The sequence below is a fragment of the Gallus gallus genome, chromosome 1, assembly GCF_016699485.2.
Source record: "Gallus gallus isolate bGalGal1 chromosome 1, bGalGal1.mat.broiler.GRCg7b, whole genome shotgun sequence".
In the NCBI taxonomy this organism is placed as follows: Eukaryota; Metazoa; Chordata; class Aves; order Galliformes; family Phasianidae; genus Gallus; species Gallus gallus.
The window spans coordinates 30,353,670-30,378,775 of NC_052532.1; the positions used below are offsets into that span (position 1 = coordinate 30,353,670).

General features: G+C 37.9%; 1 protein-coding gene across 1 annotated transcript in view; it reads left to right on the top strand.

The window, feature by feature from the left end:
• The window catches only part of TMEM117 (transmembrane protein 117), a 195,970-nt gene that overhangs the window by 99,703 nt on the left and 71,161 nt on the right, over nucleotides 1–25,106 (top strand). Inside the window, exon 5 of the mRNA XM_416041.8 lies at nucleotides 24,958–25,055. Coding sequence (XP_416041.3) covers nucleotides 24,958–25,055 — 98 coding nt within the window. The remainder of the gene's footprint in view (nucleotides 1–24,957; nucleotides 25,056–25,106) is intronic.

Below are 25,106 nucleotides of genomic sequence, written 5' to 3' on the forward strand. Positions count from 1 at the left end.
TAGTTGAGTTTTTAACCAAAGCAAACCACATGACTGTTTCAGTGTAACAGAATTCTGGAGATAGGCAGTGGTGCAGGAGGAGCTTGACCACAGCAAGGCACTAATAGCTGTAATTTCAAAACACCATTGGAGGAAATTAAAGAAGACACAATGGGATACATTAACCCTAGCGTAACTATTGTCTTGAAAAGAGTTGCGCAAGGTAGAACTTGGTGAATGTTGTCTTTTCTCTGCAATTAAGCTACATCTTTATAGCTACTGTTTGCAGCGATGCACAGATGCTAGCTGAAATACACTGACTGCAGTGCTCCAGCGTAGGATAGACTTGTCAGAGAACACTCAGGTTAGCATTAGAATTTTGATTTATGAAAAACAAAATAATTTCTAAAAATAGAATGCATTTCAGAATGAAGTATAAATTAGTACAGAAGATTAACCAGTTTTTGGAAGAGAAGCAGATTAAATCAGTTGTATTCAAATAGAAACAAGTTATGAAATGTAATAGTAGCATGGGTTTACTTGCTTCACTTCATTACCTTGTGTTCACAAATGATGTTATCGAGCAGAGAAATAACATGGCTTCCTTACAGAAGCACTCCATGTGCTGTCCATGTGGCCATAGCTTATACAAATATACTGAATGTCTCAACTATCTGCAGTTAGTACTTATGAAGCTAAAAAGAAAGTCGTTATATTGTCGACACAGGTTAGACATACTGATGAAGTTAGGAGCCAAGATATTATTAAGTGAAGAGTAGAACACTGAATCAACATGTAGATGTAACTACACCCTTTCCAAAGTTTGACTGACCACACTAGAGTGATCATCCCTTAACTGATGCTGGTACACTGGAATAAAAAGCAGTGTGTAGGTCAAGTGTACACACCAGGGAATGCAGGGGCCCCTTAAAGGGGTACTATAGTACTGGTATATATAGCACTAGTAGATGGTGCTCCAGTTTCAGTTCACTTATAAATACTGAATCCAGTCCTCAGCATAATTTCACTAAGGTCACTTGGAGGAAAATTTGAATTATTCATTATGTTCTTAAAACTTTTTGAAGAGTTCACAGTCTATTCCATATAAAATACTGATTTACTTCAGAGAGTGATGTTGATTTTGCTCTTGGGTCTCTGCTGCTGCCCATAAAGCATTCAGGCAATGTTCTTGTAGTTTATGATGCCAAAAGTGTAATCCCTTGAGGGAATTATATATATTTGTATTCACACTAGGTCATCTTATTGCCCAAGGGTTTACGGACAGTCAGATTGCTTCCACCAACTGACAGGTTTGTAAAGTCTGGGCAGTAGTTTTCCTCAGAAGTGCTCATATCTCAGGTATGGCTAAAGTGTGATGTCATGGTGACATGGGAAGAGTGTTAAAAGTTCAGTTCTGTTCCATCTGATTTTGAGAAATGTTTATGGCAGCCTATGCCCTTTTTCTTTCAACCCTTATTAAAGCAGGTATAATTTTTCTATGACCGAGTCCCCTTATCCTTTTTAAAAAAATATTCAAGGAAATATTTCTGTCCATTTCAAGCACTCTTCTGTTTAAATACAATGCTTTAAGCAGTCTTCTTGGAATTTGATATTGCTGTTGAGCTGTTCCTCAATGTAAAAGAAAAAGCACTTTATGGCAGAAGGGGAGTGAAGTGTCTTTGCTAGTGGTAAGGTATAAACAGTCTTCCAGACCTGTTTTCTAATCTAGTAGTAGTACAGTAGGAAAAATTATGGAAGGGTATTACTCATTGACCATGTGTGTCTGCTTTGTATTTAAATGTGGCACTTGTGATACACTGGCACCCAATCCTTTCAAGGCTTGAAGACACCCAGCTCTTCAGGTTAAATACATGTTTATGTGTTTTACTAGACTGGAATCTCTTTCTCTCAAATGTTTTTTTCCTATGCCAATATGGGGAAAAAAAAAAAAGCTTATTAAACACATAGTTTAGGGTTGGTTTTTGGGGGTTTTTTGTTTGTTTGTTTGGTTAGTTGGTTGGTTCTCATTTATGTTGTGTTTTTTTCATGGTTTGACTGAGTGGGGATCGAACAGTTATTGGGGAGATAAGCTAAAGGTCTGGGATTTGTAGCTTGTAGATGTAGTCAATTCCCTCTCTTCTGAGTGATATCAGTCTCATGGAGATTTCACTTAGGTAAAGTTAGGTCTTCCACCCTGCTGAGCTTCTTCCCTCAGCTGACAGTTTCTTCATTCCAGGGGAGCATAGCTGTCAGAGGAGGTCACTGCTGCAAAGGGGATGGCAGTCTCTCCAGTACCTAGGGCCAGTCCCACAGAGAGTTCTGAAGACCACAGTAATGACCTTCACCTGGGCCCTGAAATCACGGAGGAGTTTGCATAAAGATCAAAGCACCAGGAAGATGTATTCACACTGGCTGTGTTGCTAAGCAAACTGGCAGCTGCATTCAGTAGCAGTGAGAGTTTTTTTACTCTTGGATATACTGAGATGCAGTAATCAAGCCTGGAGGTCATACATGTGTTGATCATTGCTGTCAAATCTGTGACTGTAGATGCCAAAGAGAAGTATGATTTTCATTACTTTGTACATCAACGTGTTGATGTTTAGCAGGGTGCAGATTTTCATCATCTCTGCATTGTCTTCAATGCGAGTGAAGAGGAAGAAGTAGTGGTTTGACAGGATCTAGGAGTATTTTTTCCACACTGTTCATCCTATACGTCCCCAGGATACAGTCTTTATTGAGATTATGTGCTCTACAGTTTGCTCATAGGGTGGCAGTTCTTGACCATATGATTAAGAATGTTCTGTCATACCAGGGTGACCCTTCTCTGTTCTGATTGCTCTCTACAGTGTTTTCATTGGCTTTTAATTTCCTTCAAAATAACAACAAAATTGTATTTTCATTGAACTAGTTGGAGTTTTGAACAAAAATGTGCACATCTGTCGAGGATGGAAGCAACTACACTACACTGCACATGTAAGAGAGAAGCTAGAGCATATTTATTGATATAATATGAATGCAACATAGAGATTTAACAAAGCTTAATTGTAAATAAGGCAGTGACTTAAAAAGATTTGCTGTGTCAGGATACAGTTGTATATTTACTGCGTAGGAGGTAGGATAAACACACTCTTTTGGAGATCCTCTCATTGAGTCATAAGGTTCAGAGTGGACCCCCTTGCTTTCTAAACTTCTTGAACCATGCAGGTAAGGGGTATAGGTTTGATTGAATCCACTCCTAGATGTAAACTGTTAACCACAGTTTACATCTAAAGGTCAACAGTTTACATCTAAAGGTTGAGGAGGCCCACCCTTTGAGTCGTGAGGTCCAGTGTGTACCCCCTTGCTTTCTGAACTTGAGCCGTGAAGGTAACTATCCTAGGTGCAGCTGGATCCACTCCTAGTCCCAAACTTGGTCAACAGTCTATGTCTAAGGGATTATATGTGCACAATCAGTCTAGAATATAGTCTTAGCAAAGCTAACAAAGCCTGAAACAAACTACTGTTCATTTACCAAGGATCTGTATTGGCAAAGTGTCTTGATGTCAAGGTGTAAGAGATCTCTGCACAGGCATAACCTCGAGAGGCATCCCTGCTCAAGGAGAGATTCTGTTGTGCAGCCTGCTGCGCTGAAGGAGAACTTACGGGAGTTCTTGGGCTGCTCACTATTTATGGGGTAAGATGACTATTAGTTATAGGTTGCTTTTTAGGCACATCCTCAATTGGCCTTCATGTATTGAACCAGATGTCCGCTATCCGTTCTTTTCGGCAAAAAGGAAAAAAACCCCAAATCATCACCACTAATATTACTGTAGCATTTTGAGGATGTTGCTTATGTTGAGGACCATAAGCAATCAGTCATTATTTGTGCACCTTACTGACACAGACAGCCTAAAAACCCTTAACTCATTGAGTGTGTTAAATACCAGGAGAAATAAGGTTTTGGAAAGAATGTTGGTCAGAAAGAGCTTGAAAATTGGAAGCAAGTAATCTATTTCCCACTGCTGGTTCGGCAAACCACCTTGCTACCTTATGCACTTAATTAAGAACATATGTGCAAAGTATCATAACTGTTGAGTCCTTCTCTAAACAACTGAGAGTGAGAGCTACTAGTCTCTGTTCAGAGTACAGTGTATGCTTTTCCTTAGGAAAGGCAAATCAGACATAGCAGTTAAGCTTCTGAAGCTATGTGACAGAAATCCATTCTCCTGTGTGTGTTATTGGTAAGTAGACAACATTCAAGTCATACTAAAGTGGGTCATTTTCTTTTTGAAAGAGAAGGGTGCTAAACGTGCCCCAGAGGAGGACAAGCACGCGCATTTCCTCAGACTATATGCCAGGGATGTTATGTATTCAGGACAGGTCTGAAACAAAAAAGATAGATGGTTAGCAACTCTTTCTTTTCTCCCAGTGACAGTCTCAATCAATTAAATCTGTTTGGCTTCTGTAGTTAACCTGTCAGAAGCAAAGCAATTGGAATGCATGCATATTGCAGATAAACGTTATCTTTTTCTTTTTTTTTTTTTGCATCATATCTTCCTTGTACTTACATACATAGTTCGCATTAAATTATTCAGTATGGTGATCATGAATCCACTTTGTACTGTACAGATACTGTATTTTAGGACATCTTTATTGTCAGTAGAAGAGTTAAGGAATACTCAGTTTCACATGCTGACTTTCTAAACTAACAAGTTCCAACTTAAAAGTACAGTCTTTTATCACTGATCCATTGATTGCTGTTGCTTCATCTTTTCTAATAAGTGGAAACAAAGTTGTCACACCCTCCAGAATTAAAATCATTTTGGGTATACCAGGGCAATTCTGCAATTTAGTAATTTGCCTTGAAGGAGAATAACACTTGATTGAGAGTAGACACATTACAGTAATAGGAGCCTACCTTCCTTCCTTCTCCTACCCCTCTTCCAGGTATAGTATAAGAAATCACATTGGCTACTGCAGCAAAGTAGCTCTGACAAGTCAGACATATGCTCAGAAGTCAGAAAGCAATCCCTTAACGATCACATATCCTACTGAGGCCTGGAGTAGGCAACCTGCAAACAGGTGCGATGCAAAGTAAAGAGGATTGTCCTGGTTCCATGGGGCCTGATCAGGTTGTCAAATGGGACCCATAATCAATTCTTTCCATAAGGTGAAGCAAAGCCGGTGGTCCTCAGAGAAATATTCAGAGAAAGCAACTTCAGTTAGTTCTCCGGTGCTGCAGAACCATACTGGCTCTTTTTATTTCCCATTTCTCTATATTCAGTGATAGTTTTTAACATAAATGGAAACTCAGGAAGGACTCCGAGATTCAACTTGTTTTGATAAGATGAATATAATTGCTGTTCATGTAGTTTTACCGAATTTATAGGTCTGTGTAGTTACCTTTCTCACAAAAAAGCCAAACCAAACCAAACGAAAGCAAAACAAAACAAAGTATTTCTAAATGAAGCCTAGCAGAAACTGTCTGTGTTGGTCAAAAGTTATGCAAGTGCACGGTATTTTGTTTTTATTAAAAATGCCCAGAAAATAGTCTGACATCAGTGGTCTCCTCCCAGGCTTAATTTAATCTGAGGATGCATTTGGGAAGCAGTTTTACAAAACATGGAATAAAAATTTCAATCTGCTAGGAATTATTAATACAATTTAGAAACTGCTGAGATGTATTGTTTGTTAGTACAGAAGAAATAGAACAGGAACTAACAGCTGATAGACGCTTAGAACTGTTGAATGTAGGCACATTAGAGAGATACGAAATCCAGGATGTGAAGCAAAACATTATTTTAATTACTGCCAGTATTAGTAACTAAAAGGTATTACAAGTAATGCAGGCAACATTTTCCCCCTTAATCCAGTAATACACCACAAATACATTTTTGGAAGGCAGGAAATTGGAAGTAACAAAATTGATTCAAGCACATCTGTGTGTTGAATAACAGTTATAGAAGTCCCCTCATCACATTTGGTATCATTTTATGTTTGTATTGCATTCTCTTGGCTTGTCTAGAAATGTAAAGCTTGGAGACAATTAACTACAGCTACTGAGGAGTTCAACAACAATCCCAGAAGAGTAATATAACTGCTTTTAAGCCAGTAGCTTAAAGGAAACAGCTGTGCAAGAACAATGCCTTTTGAAATACACTGTATCTTGACAGACACTCCAATCCCCTATATTTCAGCCTTGTTCATTTGTCAACATAAAGACAAGATAAAGTCTTGTGGGATTAAGTAAACTCCATAGCTAAAAATATAGTTTGACACTTCTTGTAGATGCATGACAAGGCTACACAAAGAATATGTTGGTATTCTTTTCAGCTGTAAAGAATATGTTTTTAAGAGAGAGTGAATACTGTTATTGAGTTTAAATTTAAGTAGTGTAGCATTAGTACCTTCAAATAATTTTAACCAGATGTTGTTACATTTTTCTTTTTCTGAATCTTTACAAATACAGATGGCAAGGAAGTAATGCGTGAAATACTTTTAAGTGGAATATTTAATTAATATTCAGAAACCATTTTGCCGTTGGTATAATTTCTAAAACTGTTTATGTAATTTCTTAAACTGTGTACTGTAATTAGAATTGAATAATTTTCTTAATGTTATTCAGTGTTCAGTGAATTGAAGATTGGTATCTTTTTAAGTGCTCTATATTCCATCTGTACTTTCCAGCAATTTTATAGCATACTGGTTTCTAAATCAGCCATACCCCCCACACTGATGCTAATTGAGCTCTAGATGTAGCATATTCTTCATGAAGAACAAGTGACAGACACCAAGAGTGTAAGATCTGCAATTTAAGTCAGTTCTGGTGAGAGTGTAACAAACAATGACATCTAAGTCTGACCACCTTGTAGTGCACAAGAATTCAAAAAGAACAGCAAAGTCTTTGGGATGAACTTTGTTGTGTTTCTGTTTTTGGGTGAGTATAAAATAATGAACCTCCTTACCATACATTCACACGGATGTGATTGTCCTTAAGTGACTGGCTGCAAAATGAAGAGCAGAACTTAGCTTTTTCATCCTTTTTCATAGTGACTTTGATTTTGGCAAGGCAGGGTCTGAATTGCCCTTAACACTTGAGAAGTGAGCAGAAGATGTTTTGGATTCTCTTGTGAATCATAAATCCCTACATCTTTGTTTTTGTTTGGCAAACCCATTTCTGTTGCCAATTGTAAAATGCTGTGGTTTTTCTTCCATGTCAAATATCACAAGGTTAACTTTGCAAAGGGCAGTTCTGTGGAAATCATCTATTTTTTACACATGGGGTTTTTGAGGGACCAGTTCATCCTCCAGTAGGTACCTTGGTGGTATCAAACCATATTTCCATTATGTGCTGTACTTGTATCAACTTGTCGTGAACATCCCAACAAACGGAATATAAGAACTGTCTTTGGCAAACCAAAACTATGCATTCCCAATCCGCTTGTGTGAGTCTCTTCTAGAGGAAAGAGGTATTGCAAAGATCTGTAAGGATTTGTAGCTGGAGCTGCAGTTCTAAAGGTCACATCCTTTGCCTGGCTGATTCAGGGGCAAACTGGTATGATTGTGATACCTTGAGGTGAAGGGGAACCAGTATTTAGCTATTGGACTGTCTGAACATTAAGGGCTGAATCAAAACCTGAAAATCTGTAAGAGGAGGATCATACAAACATGGTTTGAAGCTCCCCAGGTCTCAAACTGTGGATCTGGGACAAGAAGTACTGTTACCTTAGAAACTTACTTAAGAAGCAAGTCACGTCCAATTGTTTTTCACATGAAAGAGAAGCATCATCTGTCTGCAAAGGCAACTCCAGAAAGAAAATGAAGCGTACCCCAAAATGTGCCCATAGCTCGACATTTACTGCGACAAAATGCCTCAAAAATATAGGAAACAGACACAGCTGCATGAACAAGTTCATTTGAATTTAGTTAGAGTTAAATGGGTTTTGTTCCTTTGCTCTCCTTAACATTTCTGTGTGATTAGTATTATCTGTCTAGTTGTTGTTTTTATGTGTCCAAAGCAGCGTGTACTTATTGCAGTGATGGTGGTGGGGTCAAACAAAAGTGTGGAAATGAACCTATCCAAGGTTGTACAGAACTTTCTGAAGTGGTCTCTTCAGTCTTTTTCTACCATCCTTCATCTAGAGATTGCCAGAGTCAGCACATTGTCTCACATGAACCCTCTCTAACTACTTCTGTGCAAAGTCAGCTGGCTTAAAACACTGCAAAAGGCTTCATTTTTTTTTTGATCTGACAAAGCTAACTGCGGATTTTAAATTGCCTGGTTTTATCCATAAATGGAAAAGGTCACAAAACAATATAAGCTGTAGAAATCTCCTGCTAGTCGTGTTCCAATTGAAAACTTAATCTATTCCTAATCATTGTGCCATAATATTTATTGGTGGGTTTCTAATTTGGAGTGCAATTAATGAGAATGGAGTGTAGTCAGAAGCCACAGGACTTATTTTCAAGCAGAACTTATGCTGCTGTGCTACTCAGAAGAAAGAAAAAAACATGCAAATGATGTATCTATAAAACTTCTATAGAACTGCTGAAATAATTATCATTAATGGATTTTCTCTGAAGTGGAACACATTTGCGCAGTGCACGCTAGAAAAAATACTGCAAAAATTAAAAAGACAGAAACTTCTTGGATATAAAAAAGTGTAGAGAATCTTAAGGTGTGAATAGAGAGGACCGAAAAAGATCTTTTGGAGATTCGTTCATATCAGTTCAGGATTTCTCACATTCAAACCAATGAAGTAATTAAGTGACAGTTACAAAACCAGCAGTGAGTGGAGGCAAATTGTATTTTAACAGTATTTCAGTATTTTCCCACAGCAGTAGGAGTACTTTTTGAGCATTCAGTAAGAGAAATCATACATGTACCTTCCAACTCTAAGGATTCTATGATTCTGTGATTCTGTATGCTGTCTGTGCTTATTGTGCATCTGGGTGTAAAATAGTACGGATGTGCACATACCATGTATTTAGGATGTTATAGGAGAATTTTGGCACATAAATGCCCTTCATAAATAGAACCCTTCATAAATATCATTTTAAGTGCTCAAATGATAACTGTTGTCATGCTATAGCTAAAAATAATACACATAGATATGCCTTACTTGTTTCTTTTCGGTATGCACTGAAAAAAGATGTTAAGTCTTCCTTTTGAAATAGTTCATTCTTTGCTTTTGGAACACTGTAGCAATGTAATGTCTTCCACCCCTGATTTATTTGCCTTTCTGGAAGCACTTTCCCCAAAAAAACATTTTTATGTTTGCATTTTGAAATGATTTTATTATTAATGATTAGGGTAGAGCAATAGGACAATGTAGAGGTAATGTGGATTTCCAGAAAGTTGGCATATTTCTTGCATATCATAAGATGCTTATCAAAGAGTGCTCTTTTAGATCACTTTACATATATCCAGAATATAAATCCAGAATAAGTCTGTCTGGAAAGATGGAGGAGAAAATTAATCCTTGGACTTAAAAAAATAATTATATACATATATATATGATCTGTGAAGTCATTTATTTATTACAGAATATTACAGAATATTATTTCATGATTGGAATGGAAAGATACTCAATGAGACCAGCATGAAGAAGGCATGCTACTGGGAAGCAGATGGCATTCCGTAAGGGAATAACAGACAGTCCAGTGTAACAGACCTCCCTAACTTAGACACTGGGGCAAGAGCTGGAGAGTGAGATTGCTGACTCTGCATTTGACTTTGTGGTCTATAAACTACTGCTTGTGCAATAGACTTTGTGGAACTGGGACCTGAGTTTGCTTTTTGAGCTGGTGGTCTGTCCCAATCTGATCTTAAGAGTGCTCTATTCAGGGCAGAAGGACATACGCATGTGAATTTATTTTTATGCATAAAATAGACGCATAGACAAAAATACAATACAGTGCAAAAAAAAAAAGTGCATGTTTTGTTGAAGTAGAAATTTATTTTCTTGTACTTTCATGAGAAATTGTGACTGTCACTTTTTAGTGCACTGTTAGAAATTCACTACTAAAAATATGCTACTGTTTAATGTGATTTCATGAATTCTAATCCCTCAAGCAATTTATTCTTCCAAAAGTCTACATGCCACTTTTTCTGCATGCAGGAGGGCTGCATAAAGTATCTTCCTAATGACATAGGAAATCAAACAGTCATTTGTTCTTTTTCATGCTACTTTCGTTGTTATTCTGAAAAACTTAGGAAATTTTACCGATCATTTTACTGATCATTTTCATGAAATCTATGCACCAGATCACACGTAACAGCTCAAGTATGGTCTGTTCGTCATTGTTAATTGTCAGCTTTTTTTTTGTTAGTTATGCATTCAAAAAGGGAAAAAAATTACTAACTAAAAATTATTTTCCAGTATGGACTGTGAGAGTGTAATTCTGTGGTTTAAGAGCCTGAGACTGAAAAAGTGTGATTCTGCAATCAATCCTTTCATTGCCTGATCACTCCCTTGCCAACAAATTCTGTGTGCAAGTTTTTTGCAGGCTTGTTGCAGATCTTTCAGATCCTCAGTGGAAATGATTGACAGTAGACACATTTGTTTGTAAAACCAAGGACAGCTTTACAACACAGGATTCAACTATTCTTCAAATTTGCATCCTACATTGTTGGAACCCACAGTTTCATGGTTACTGGACTGGGTTTGTGCTTGGTGTATATAAAACTCCAAAAGCTCCACATCTTTCCTGTGTTGGGGGCCTTGGAGGACTTGGATGCAGTACTCCACCTGGGACATCGTATGGGCAGAGTAGAGGGGTACAATCACCCCTCTTCTGATGGAACCCAGGAACCATTGGCCTTCTGGGCTGCAAGTGCACACTGCTGGCTCATGTTAAGTTTTTCATCAACCAGAACCCCTAAGTCCTTCTCAGCAGGGCTATTCTCAATTAATTTTTCTCCCTGCTTGTATATATATCTGAGATTATCTTGACCCAAGTGCAAAGCCTTGCACGTTGCTTTGTTGAACCTCATTAGGTTTAAAAGGTCCCACCTTTTGAGTTTATCAAGGTCCCTCTCGATGGCATCCCTTCCTTCTGCTGCATCAACTGCATCACTCAGCTTGGTGTCATTGGTAAACTTGCTGAGATTGCACTCAGTCCCATCATCAGTGTTACTGATATAGATGTTAAAGAGTACAAGACCCAAGACAGACCCCTGGGGACACTGCTTGTTACTGGCCTCCACCTGGATGGAGCCATTGACCACAACTCTCAGGCTGCGACCTTTCAACCAATTCCTTATCCACCAAACAGTGCACCTTTCAAATCCATATCTCTCCTGTTTAGAGATAAGTATGTGGTGGGTGCAGGAGAAGCAGGAGAAGCCCTCATGAGTCAACAGAGCAAGTACAGAATATTCAAGATTCTTCTCATGCTAAATGAATTTGATTGCTGTCTGCTAAAGACAGGATTTCAACAAAATTTAACTCTGTAGCCTATTAGTTGCACAGAAAAACGCACAAATATTCACATAATGAATCAGTTTATTACCTTACATTTGTAAATTAGAAGAAATTAGCAAGTGAACAGCCAAAATCCAAATCCGTATGTGTGAACCCCATCATAAGAAGCACAAGGGTTTGATGGAGAGAAATCAGGCCTGGGTCTTGACAACAAAATGTGTGTTTTCTGGTACTACATCAAAGTTAATATGCCTGCCTTCCAGGAGGCCAGGACATTTTAGGTTGGCTGCCTGTGAACTGAAGTTATGTACATGCAGATGGCATTGTGGTGCACTGAGAGGACATGCTGGCTTGGATTGATGCCAGCTTGGAGACTTCTTTGCTGCATTCCTTTGTGTGGAATAGAGATGCTTAAAAACTCAGTATATGAAGTTTCTTCCTGTATGTATCAAATGAGATAGTAAAGCTAATGGATTACTAAACAGTTATCCCATTGTTTTCTAGCAGATATTGAAGGAGTTCATGATAGCTCTGTATTTTGTGTATATCTAAAATATCTTAGTTAATCAAGAAGGTATAAGATCTAAAGACTAAAATTTTATTATTTGTACTTTCATAATGCTGTAGATAGCATCTATTTTCTGGTCTTGAGGGTTTTAGACTTGAACTTTTTGCTTCCAGAAGCTCTCTAGTCTGTCTTGACTTGTTTCTTGTCTTGTGGGTTAAAATTCCATGTATTATGTGAAGAGATGTTTGGATTATCTTTTGAACACTTTTGGAGCTGATTTTGGATCTGAGATGTCCTAGGAAATATTCAAATATGTCTTAAAATAGTCGGGATAGTCTACCTGTAAGTGTCAAGGAAGCATGAACATGTACATTTAAGCTTTGAATTTGATCTGTATTCTTTCACCACTATACATTAGTATTCCTGTTTAGTGACTTTATTTCAAACTCATGCTCTCATTTTTAGCATCATATCATTTCCATACTTCTCTCTCCCTGTCTTCTACCAAGATCACTTGGTTGTTTTTTTTTAGAACATCTTAGTTCTGAGTGACTGTTTTCTTGTTTCATTTTCCCATCAAAAATCAGCATATTTTTCAAAGCTGATAAAGGTCTTTACTAAACCTTGGTTTTCTGTGAATGGGACTCAGGAGGTCCTATTACGGTTCAATGGCTGTTTACGAGGGTGGGTAGTGATAGGACAAGGGGGAATGGTCTTAAACTGAGACAGGGGAGATTTAGGTTAGGTATTAGGAGGAGGTTTTTCACTCAGAGGGTGGTGACACACTGGAACAGGTTGCCCAAGGAGGCTGTGGATGCCCCATCCCTGGAGGCATTCAAGGCCAGGCTGGATGTGGCTCTGGGCAGCCTGGTCTGGTGGTTGGTGATCCTGCACATAGCAGGGGGTTGAAACTCGATGGTCATTGTGGTCCTTTTCAACCCAGGCCATTCTATAATTCTATGATTACAGACTAAAAATGCCTATAAATGCCATGATTTTTCATGAGAAATACTTCATACTAAACCTGAGTTTATACCAACTTCAGCTAAACTATAACTTTAATCACGCTTCATTCTTCATCTGTTATAAAACATTTTCATCAATATTCACAGAGTTGCATTTTTAATAAAAAATGTATGTATATTGCCATGTTATAAGCATATATATATCTATGTTTATGAATTTATGTAAACAAACACGGAAAACTGTTCTGATTTTTCAGCCAACGAAAACTGACATTTTCTTGAGGTTCCTATTTATGTGAAGATAAATCAGAGAATACATATTCCATGTTTATGCATTTTTTTAAGTCCTTCTGTTTATGTTTCATCATAATAGAGATTTTTGTTTCTTTTATCAAGAAAGAAAATCTAGACTGTATTATCACAGCCTTAGATTTTTCCAAATTGTGGTGTTTCACCCTTTGTGCTAAGAGAGCAGAGCAAAGAGCTGGAGCCCAGCCAAATGGTTTGTTCAGAAAAGCCCAAATAGGTTATGTTAATATTAAAAGGGAAACATCTGTAAGTGTAGACAGGATGAATTTAATAAAGGTGATTTTAAATTGTACAGTTAATTCAAGCATGTAAATTTAATCTACATTCAATTTCCTGAAAACTCAGAGACAAAGAGGAATTTTTCATCTAAAAAAATACCACCAAACGCCCGATCTGACTGAAGAAAGGGAATGACTTAGTAAAACAATCAGAAAAGAAGGGATAAATACAGCACTTACAACGAGCTTTTAGTATCAGTTGGAAGCTAAAGGTCAAAGATTATGGCAAAAGGAAGCTGTTCTGTTATCCTCCAAGGCATTAAGCTAAATGTAAAGAAGCTTACGAGCATCACTGGAAGCTGCTTACCAGCATTGATAGTACATTATTTTGAAAGGATTGGAGAGAGAGAATTCATTATTGTTTTGTTCAGAAAGAAAGAATTAAGGTACCGATTATAAACCTTTCAAAAGTTGTGGAATGAGAAATGGACAAAGCCAAATAAGATGTTGAGAAGTCAACTGGTTTTCAATTAAATGCCAGCCAGGAGATTTCCAAGAGAAGGTACACAATTTATGCAAAACGCTGTTTAAAATGCTTAATCAAGTAAGCTGAGATGACAAACAAGACCAGCTGTAGAGCAAAGATTGTACCGTATCAGCTGTGCACACAGTATGGTTCAGATTTGAGAACTATCCATATAAGAAGTAATAATTGACCAAAAATTGTTCTTCAAAAGGGAATCTGATTTAAAAAAAAAAAAATCTGCTTTATACCATGTTGATAAAGTAGCATATCTTAATTTGTAACAAGTGAATTTACAAAAAAGCAACTTTCCCTTTCATGTAAAGTTGATATCCTTGAGATTTTTCTCCTTTGTTCTTTTTTAAAGAATTTGTTGGTTTGCTCTACAGTGTGTTTTATGAATATAAATAAGGTAAAAGTACATTTTAATGAGTGACCATTAGCTGACTTCACGTGGCTTTGTGTTTAGACAGTGAATAAAAAATAAGCACGTCAAACAAATGGCAAGCATGATCTAGTGTTATTTGCTTTCTTCTAAATGATATCAATCCTGCTTCCTCATGGGATGAACATTTACAGATGGATAGCTATGCCTTTGATGTCAAGAAAAAAAAACCTGAGAATAATCTCAGTTCTTTGTTTATGTGAGAAAAACTCAATTTCAAATGAAATTATGGCCTGGATACAGACTTTATGACATGGTGGAGTAACAACCGTATGGTAAAGATTGTGCACACAAATATGCTTGATCAGTGCAAGAAATTTCTTTCCATTGTCTTTGAATTTCCTGTTTGCTGAGAGGTTCTGGCATTCTTTCACTCGTTATTGAGCTGAAGCAACGAAGCCACAAAATTCTTCCTACGCTCAGCTAACAGCATTTTGGTTAAGGACTGCTATTTTTTGTAGCCAAGGGGAAGCAAGAAAGCAGTGTTACTAATAATCATTTCTAGCAACCCTTGACTTCTCAGCCTGTAAAACCAGGCATCTACTTACAGCCAAACTGGCTGTAGAACATCCAGCAGCACCAGTCCAGAAGGAAGTATAAAATCCTATCTCTAGAGTTAAAGCTGTTTCTCTCAACTCTCATCTTGCTGTACTCCCTTTTCCAAAACACCCTCTATCAACTCTACTTGTACTTAAAAATTCTTCATAAACCATTATCTGCTGTGTGTCTTCACTATTCTTCCCAAAGAGGTGCCTGAATCATTTTCAAGTATACCTATTAATGTGTGGCAACCATCTTTACCTCTTTGTGCTTATTGTACAAAAAGATAGCAAGATTCAGTGTTGCCAAAAATTGTAAGATACTGTCTTGAATCTGCAGAAGCAACAATTTTATCTGAAAGCCTAAGTTTCGAATTTTCTATATCTGTCTCCTAATTACTTTCAAGGCAGCATGTTATCCTGTTTTCAACTGAGATAAGGTTAATTTTCTTCATAGCATCTAGCATAGTGCTATGTTTTGGATTTAGGAGAAAAGTGTTGATAGCACACACTGATGTTTTAGTTCTTGCTGAGCAGTGCTGCACAGATCCAAGGACTTCACTTCTCACACTGTCCTGCTAGTGAGGGGGTTGGGAGAGCACAGGCTGCTGGGATGAGACAGAACAAGGACAGATGATCTTAACTAGCCAAAAGGATGCCCATACCATATGACATCACGCTGAAGAGTAAAATATAATAATGTTGCAGCGTCTGATGCACAGACTCAGATGTGAATGATCCAAATCCTTTATTACGAGTTCTCACATCACTTATATACCTTCACAAGTTGTTTTTTTTTTTTCTAGCTTTCCCATCCGCCCCTACAACTTTCCCATTCATAATCTTCTGTTGTCATAAGTGCGTCTTCTTTCATGTCCTCACTGTATCACCCCAATGTTCCCAGGAGCACCCCAATCCTCACTGCCTGTGAGGGCATCATAGAATCATAGAATTGCTCAAGTTGGAAAAGACCTTAAGGATCATCAAGTCCAACCGCAACCCAACCATCCTACCCTAACTCTAACAACCCTCCGCTAAATCACGTCCCTGAGCACCACATCCAAACAGTTTTTAAACACATCCAGGGATGGTGACTCAACCACCTCCCTGGGGAGCCTATTCCAGTGCTTCACCACCTTTTCTGTAAAGAAGTTTTTCCTGATATCCAACCTAAACGTACCCTGGCACAACTTGAGACTATTTCCCCTCGTCTTGTCACCTGTCATCAGTGAGAAGAGACCAGCCCCGCTCTTGCTATAAGTACCTTTCAGATATTGGAAGAGAGCAGTAAGGTCTCCCCTCAGCCTCCCCAAACTGAACAGCCCCAGTTCCTTCAATCGCTCCTCATAGGGCATATTCACCAAGCCCTTCACAAGCCTTGTTGCTCTTCTTTGGACCTGCTCCAGCTCCTCAATGTCCTTTGTCCTGTGTTGAGGTGCCCAAAACTGAACACAGTACTCAAGGTGAGGCCTCACCAATGCTGAGTACAGAAGCAGGATTACTTCCCTAATCCTGCTCACCACACCATTCCTGATCCAAGCCAGGATGCCACTGGCCTTCTTGGCCACCTGAGCACACTGCTGGCTCATATTCAGCCAACTGTCTATCAGTACACCAATGTCCCTTTCCATCAGGCAGCTTTCCAGCCACTGGCTCTTATCCACTAGCTCATCAAATATGATTAAATTAATAATAGTTAATAATTAATATACTTTCTGGGAAATGGAAAGTCAAGTGAAAAGACACCAAGTGACATATTTGTTGTCATTTATGGCTACTTCTATCTGAAGCGCAAGAACTTTGAAGCCACAATTGTCAGAATAGTAAATGATGCCTCCTGACACATGCAAACACAGATTACACAGGAAAAGTTGCACTGGTGGTGTACAAGTCTAACAGTGAATTTCTGCCTCTGAGGGTATTACGATACAAATACAAATGATGCCAGTGCCCAAGAGCAGTACTTAATGGGCCATATGTTACAGTATATGAATGCATGCAAGTCCTACAGAGAAAGCTGTTAGATGGAGATGTTGAAAGAAGGTATACTAGAAATAAATGCGAGCAGTTAATACATTTCTGTTTTGAATTTGTTTTGCAAGGGGCTCCTTGGTGTCTCTGGAAGTGATGTTCTTTATATATGTGCCTAGGCATATATATAAACACTCCGCAGCAGGCAGTCTGGTAAGCCTCCTGTTGGCACAATCCAGGAAAGCTATCTTTAGAGACATAAGTACTCCTTGTGGATGCATCCAGAGTGGCTGGCAATCTAGCCAGAACAGCTCAGCATCCATGTTGTATCTAAGCTAAATTAAACCAGATTTTTCTTATTGTTCCATTCATGCTGATAGTGAGCTTTCTAACCTTTGTGTCCTTTATGAGACGGGTCAGTTGAGCTTCTTGTCTGTGGCTTGCTGGCATATTCAGACCTTAGAATTTTTCCAAGATGAAGACTTAGTCTCAAAGAATGAATCGCATCTTAGTTACTGTGTATCACCATTTGGTGTATAGTTTCATATATGCTAAAACAGAGACTCCTGTATATAGCTATATGGCTATATAGCTAGAAATCTAAAACCTGTACATGGCTGTAGTTTTGAAATAGATGCATTTGTGCAGTATTCCAAACATTCAGGGTCCCATCCTAACTTTAAAAATACTATTTGCATTTTCCATAAAAAGGCTCTTTCAGCATGAGCACATTTTGAACCTTCTGACAGTGTTTTGCTTGTTGGTTGCTCACTGAATTTATGGAGCCACGGAATTATAGAAAGACGTGGGTCAGAAGGGACCTTAAAGCCCATCCAGTTCCAACCCCCTTGCGTGGGCAGGGGTGCCACTCACTAGATCAGGCTTCCCAGAGCTGCACCCAACTTGGTCTTGAGTGCTTCCAGGGGTGGGGCATCCACAGCTTCTCTAGGGTCATCATTTTGTGTGTCATCCTTTTGTGATGTGACTTGTCCATTCTCCAGAATCCTTCAGCTGTGCTTATTCCTCTGTGGGACCTTTCAAAAGAACTTGGATTCTCTAGGTTTGTTTTCCCAGATCAGCCCGATGAAGGCACAGACTCTTAGACATAGGATGTGTGATATAGAATCATAGAATCCTTAGAGTTGGAAGGGATCTATAAAGGCCATCTAGTCCAAGTTCCCTGCAATAATTGCACTCCATAAATGCCTTTTTCTTTTCTCTGAATATAAAAAATATTCTTATAATTCTAGATGTGTGCCAGACCTGGCACGACTCTTGCTTTGAACAAAGCCACCAAGCTCCCAAAGGAAAGAAAGCAAGCTTTCCTGCCATGTCAGCCAAAGATGGAACAGAGCTGAATGCCATAATAAAAATCATGGCGTGGCTTTATGTCTCGCATATTGCCTCTAATATTACCCAAACCTCTGCTTATGCATTTGTAAAACTAATAAGGAGTGGTAAAACAAGAACAAATATCTCCTGAAGCATAGTGTCAATGGCTATATAAGTAGCAACTGCTTGCCACATGGCACCTAGTATTTTGTTGATATATTTAGTGATTTGTGTGCACAGAAGGGACTTGAGATATGGTAGGAAATGGGTTGGTGTAGCAGATTTTATTTATTTATTTACAGAAGCTCTATTCTATTTGTACAATTAGTCCTCAACAACAGTTATTTATATTTTGAAGTGTTCAAAAATTTCCAGTTAAAAGAAAATTACTCTATTTTTTGTTTGATTGTTTTAAATAAAATTTATTCAGGAATTATTTCTGTGGATATTAAAGTACAAGATACGATTTCCAGAGTAATTTGAATACAGATTTTAACTGCATTTGGTGGACATGCAGATGTAAGACAGTGTGTGTGCAAATGCTGTGGATCTGGGGAATAATTCAAATGTGACATAGCTCATAAGGGCAATGCTGGGAACAGTGGTGGGAAATGGTCAAATGCAGAAAATAATACTGGAGTCTGTTGTGGAAGCTTGAGAATTGAACCACAGTATTATTTATCATTCATATTGATCACTGAATTGTGACAGACAATTAATGTTGTTTTTCAGGATTTACCTATTATTAAAACAATGTGTTAAGACAAGAACAATGTGCTAGCTTTGACTTAATTGAGAAAACAAAGAGCAGATTGAGGGGGCCATATTTTGTCTCTGTGATTGCTGTTGTTTTGCAAGTGCAAATATAAAAAGAATTTCTTCCAATTGAAATGAAGGAGAAATAAGCTTGATAGTTTTCAGGGTAGCAATGAATCTGCATTAGGAACATTTAAAAATGTAAAAGTAGACATAACTATTTTAAAATCTGGCTATGTGTTTGCAGCCAAAAATATTTAGCTTGAAAAATATCGTCTTTTTTATAGATCAGTAAGACTTAGTATAAATATTTGTTGCATTCATTTTCAAACAGTTACACATTTGTGTGTTCCAAAATGCAACAGAGTAGATTAAAATAAATTAACAGCTATTTCTGAGGGATATGTATCAAAGTTTTTGACACTTCTGCTCATATGTCAAAAGAATTTCATAATTTAAGAAGACATTTCGTATTATCGCTGTGTAAGTCATGAAAGTGTTGAGCCATGATCCACAGCAGACAGTTTTCTCCCTAACGTCCAGCTAATAGAAGGATAAAAGCATCTTTCATATAGGTTACTTTGCACATCAAGTTAACAACTCTGCAATTTTTAAGTATCTCAAAGAGGATGAATCCCAAAATGGTGGAGTGAAGCTTTTAATGACTGAATACTAAATGTATCCCTCTTTTTGTGTACGGTTGCCACGATGTAGTGAAAACTGTGACATAATGAAGAATTGATGTGTAGATACTGGGCCACCTATATATAACTTTTACCTAAAAGCACAGAGCTGCAAAGCACAGACTAAAATGGAATGACTGCACGCGCTCCATAGTACACACATTAGTTCTCATTGACTTCACACTTAGACTTCACTAAATGTTCTCACTTTAACCTGGCTTAGCCACACCAGCCAGAAAACAAACAAACAAAAACCAACCACGCTTACTTTTCGGAGACTCATAAGTTTTACTGAGTTCTTACCAAGGGTACCAATGGGTTATTTCAGTGACAAGTGTTCTGCTCCACGAAACCAAGCAATGTGCCCACACGCCATTCTGTGCTGCCATTAGTGCTTTGTCATTCTTGCCCTATCAGTTGTTTCTCTGCTGAAAGACTGAGAGCAATACGTTTCTTGGTTAAACAGTTTGGGATGAGTGGAAAAATGCTACTCCTGAGCTACTTAAAGGCTGAGTTTCAAATTAAATTAATTTGGTGTTACTTTTAAAGATGAATATGATTTAAATCAAGAGATTTTGAAAATTTGAAGCTTCTAGAAATAGAACTAAATTAACACTTAGGAAACTTGAGTCTCATACTTGATGGTGGTAGAAATGTATTAAGAGAAAGATATGTAATATGCCAAAGGTAAAAGCTGCTGTCCTGAAGCATTGCTTAGAACACAGAATTAGTTCCATACAGGCAGGGTGCTCATTATACCTACCTTTTCACTCGCTTATGATTAATTTTGTCAAATGCAGAGTTACTCAAGCTACTCCATTTCCCAGCAATAGTATCATGAAGTTTTGCCCTCCAGGCTGAGTAGTTGCTCATGAACAGCGTGTTTATTCGTACAAGATGTGGTGGTTCTATTGGCCATTATTCCTTGCATTGCTCATTACTGGAAAAAAAATAATTAAAAAAAAAATGATTTCAGAATTCACCAGAGTTTTGTATTTTCAGGCTTTTCTTGTGGATCTTGGCTGCCTCCGTATTCTGTTAAGTTAGGTTAATTTCTGGAGGGTTGCTCTCCTATATTTTGACAATTTATCAAACTGTCAATAAAACAACAAAAATTCTCCACTGACTGTCAGTATTACTTACTTAATGTTGTGGCATAGAACACATCACACCCTTGAGAGCTTGTCCAGCATCTGTTCATCTTTTAAGATACAGTTTGTTCAGTTGCTTATATGGAGAAGTGCTACTATGGAACTATTTGGTGTACTTTTATACTCGTAGGTTTCTAAAATGCAATTTGGCAGATGAAAGCAGCTTGGCAGGCAGACTATGCCACGTTGGTTTTCCAGGAATTATTAGTTAGTGCTCTGAGGATCACAGCATAGCTCCTATTAATGAAGGATTTGGAAAGTGTTTTGAAGGCATGGCCAAAGTATTAGGTCAAACTGGCACTTGCAGCTGGCTTATTAATAGAAAAGATACTTAGGCTTCCCCCAAACTCCCACTGCAGGCATTGTCTCTGCTGGAAAGGATTGTCTATGGAGGAGAGATCTAAGGTGTATGTATGTGCGGAGCGTCCTGAGCAGTATGCTCAAAGAGCAACGACATGGAAGTACTAGATATCTGATCCTTAAGGTATCTTGATGTTCCACGTAGTGTAGCTCAGGTACCTCAGATCTCTTACTGCTTTTTGTTTATTTGTTTGTGTTTGTTTTTCTGGATGTTTGCTTTCTGAAGTTCATAGAATTTTGCTTTCTGCTTTTGTTGTCCGTGTAACTTACATGCTCTGAACGTGACATTGAATCTCATTTTCTTCCTTTTATATGATACAATGTCGTTTTTCTAATAACTGTAGTATATCGTATTAAAAGGAACCATTTTATTTTCTGTAACAAAAGCTGTGAATCATAACATTTTGCTAGTAGCTTAATGATAACATTGTAAGTTATTTTCACAGTTAATGTGAAATGAATGTTATGAATAGTTAATAAATTCGTGGTTTTATTTGGTAGAATGAAATTTAAGATGACAAAGCAGTGCAAGGCATACTTATTCTTCTAAGGAAAATATTTTGCTTTGGCATTTATAACTTAAAAAGTCAGCGAATGTGTGTTAGGAATCTTTGTGCAATTCCGTACGGTTTAGCCATTTCTCTCACGAGACACTAAATACAGTGAAAGAATATGCAGTCATTATAATAGGGTCCATTTCTTTCTGAATTCAGTCAGTGTATTTAGTTGTTTACAGTATAATATTACATCTCTTAGCTCTTCAAGAAAGAAAAATGCATTACGTGATTACTTTGTAAGTTGCTTTCCCTGATATATCTTGACTATGTGAGGTGCATGGATACATAGAATTACTGAGGTGATCAGTTGTTCTCTATTCCTGAGTATCAGCAGTGTTTTCAAATACTATACAGTAAGACAGAAAGAAGAGTTTACTGACCAGTAATTGCACTTTGAAATACAGAAAGAAAACAAAATCTAAAATAACCAAACCACACACATCTCTTATTTCTATGGAAAATTTCTCTGCAGAGAAGGACTTTGGGGTCCTGGTGGACAACAGACTGACCATGAGATAGCAGTGTGCCCTGGTGTTCAGGAAGGCCAGTGTTATCCTGGGGTATATTAAGATGAACGCCACCAACAGATCGAGGCTGTTTTCCCTCCCTACTCTGCCCTGGTGAGTCCACATCTGGAGTCACGTGTCCAGTTATGGGCTTCTCAATTCAAGAAAGACAGGGAATGTCTAGAGAGTGTCCAACAGACAGAGCTACAAAGATGATTAGGGGTCTGGAGCATCCATTTTCCTTATGAAGGAAGGCAGAGAGACCTGAGACTGTTCAGCCTGGAGAAGAGAAGACTGGTAAGGAATCTTATCAATGTTTACAAATTCCTAACGGTTAGGGCTAGGCTCTTTTCAGTGGCACCCAGTGACACAACAAGGAGCCGTGGGTGAAAACTGGGACGTAGAAAGTTCCATCTGACCATAGGGAAGAACTTTACTGCGAGAGTGATGGAGCACTGGCACAGGCTGCCCAGAGAAGTTGTGTATTCTCCTTCTCTGGAGATATTCAAAACCCATCTGTTCACTTTCCTGTGCAACCTACTGAAGGGAACCTGCTTTAGCAGGGGTTTGGACTGGAGGATCTCCAGAGGTCCCTCACAACACCTAAAATTCTGTGATTCTGGATTATTAAGTTGTGAAAATTAAATTAAAGTTTATCATTTTGTTTCTTTTTCCAAAATAATTCTAGCACCATTTTTTTGTGTATGTGCGTTTCTGTCCAAAGAGTTATTTGCATTGTGTTGGTGCTGAGTACTTTTCTCCCATAAGCTGTTTTCCACAGTGACTGTCCTTGAACAAACCAGAAAATGAATTTGATTTCTCTAATGCAGAAGGTAATTGGATTTCTCTTTATGGAATGCATCCCTTTAATGACTGTCTCTGCTTCAACCAATTTAGCTGTGACTGACCTGACACTGATCTGGTGATACGACTTTAAATAAATGCCAAAGCTGGGAGATAAGAGACCAACCGTCTGATATCAGAAAGAACATTTCCTGCCTCATCTTGCCATTTTTCTCAGAAAATGTCTCCTTCTTGAATGTCATTCTCATGAAATGTGCCACAAATAATTGGTCGTAGAGGAGCAGATTGCATCCTTCTAGCAAATATAATAAGTATTTCCCAGAAATCCTCTGAAGCAACTACTTTTGAAATTGAATAAAAACTCTCAAAATAACTTTGCAAGTGTTTATTACTATGTAGATCCTTCCTAAGTGATTAAGTGGTACTAGTGTAGTGAATTAAACCTTCACAGAGTTCTTGTTCAACATTAAATATTTATCAGAATATTTAGTTAGCTTATGGGAGTGTTATAAAAAGCATCATAGCATGTTGACCCGAGAAAAGAATTACTTAGAGAAAACAATTAATAAGGGCAGTATTTCGGAGCATAATGCGTTCTTTCTTCAGGCTGATTTTAATGGAATTAGAAAATCCTAGAACGTGTATTTCTACTTATTTAACATGTTATCCTTTGGATTCAGTCCTCCAGGCTATTATGCTAAGTGCTTTTAACCGTAAATGGACTAGGAGCCAAAATTTAGAAGCTGAATTTGGTTCCTATGTGGTTTAGATTTAATCATGGCCTATGTGTTCCTTTAATGTTGTTAACATCTGCGAAAATAGTAGCTAACTCACTACATGGTAAATTAGATCCTAAAAACCATTATACTAAAACAAATTCAATTGAAAATAATAATAAAAAATCGTGATTTCTAGATGAACTTATTTCCTTCTGAAATTTAATTAAGAGTTATTTTCATTCTAATGGAAACAATTAGTAATTTTCTACTGTGTACTGGTACCAATGACAGACGGTAAGAATTTGTTCTACTTGTCTTTAGTAGGAGTTGCTCCCCCTGTTTCTTCCTTTTTTCTGTTTAGTTCTTACTCTTTATGTATAGGTTGGTTTCCACTCTTATGGAACTTCTGCACAATGGAGTTGATGAGCTTATTGTATGTAACTTTCAGTTCTCTACAGTACAGTTATCTTGAAGTGAATAGATGTGAAAACAAAGCTTCCCAAAGGTGGAAGGGCCGGAGGGGCTATTAACCTCCCACAGTTAGCTGAAAATCATTTTTAATTCTTATGTGTACCACGCAGAAGCAGTGCATACATATGAGTCTCTGGACAGAGAAACAGATGGTCTTTTCAAATAGAAATTATGAAAATGAGAATAAATATTTCATATTTTTAAATTCCATGCAAGTTTTAAGGGTTTTTCGTGTCTCTGTTCCCAAGTGTTTTTTTCTTTCTGATAGCGGGAAGCAGGAGAAGATTATGAATGGCATATAGTGCTTAATTTGCAGGCTTGTACTCCCTGGTTACAACTCTGGCTTCAAGAGTGAAAACACAGCCTGTGCTGCTCTTGGACAAGTGGGTCCCTGGCCCAGGCTGGACTGGAAAGCCATACTATGGCCATAAGTACGGCCATAGGCAAAAGTAACTTACATCTTGTAGGTTGCTGCAACTCCTAGGTTAGTCCTTTTCCTCTTATATTTGGATCTCCCACAGGTTTCCTTGTTTGTTAAGGAACTGCTCACACTTCTAGGGGCTGAATGTTTAGGACAGCATACCTCATGTTGACTGAAAGTGATACTGGAGATACGGTTTTTCTACTGCCTAATTAGTAAAGTCATCAGAACTGAAACAGATTTGTCTTAGATGAAAAGAAGTGTTCTTTGAGTCCTTCTGATTGTCTCTTTTATGGCAGAAGTTTACCTACATGTTATTTCTGTTTTCTGTGTAGGTCACTGACATGATGCTTCAGGACAAACCCTACCCAGACTGGGGAAAGTCGGCCAGAGCTTTCTGGAAGAAAGGGAACGTTAGGATCATTTTATTCTGGTAGGAAAATAATAACATCAAATTATACTAAATGAAGCTTTTATAGGACAC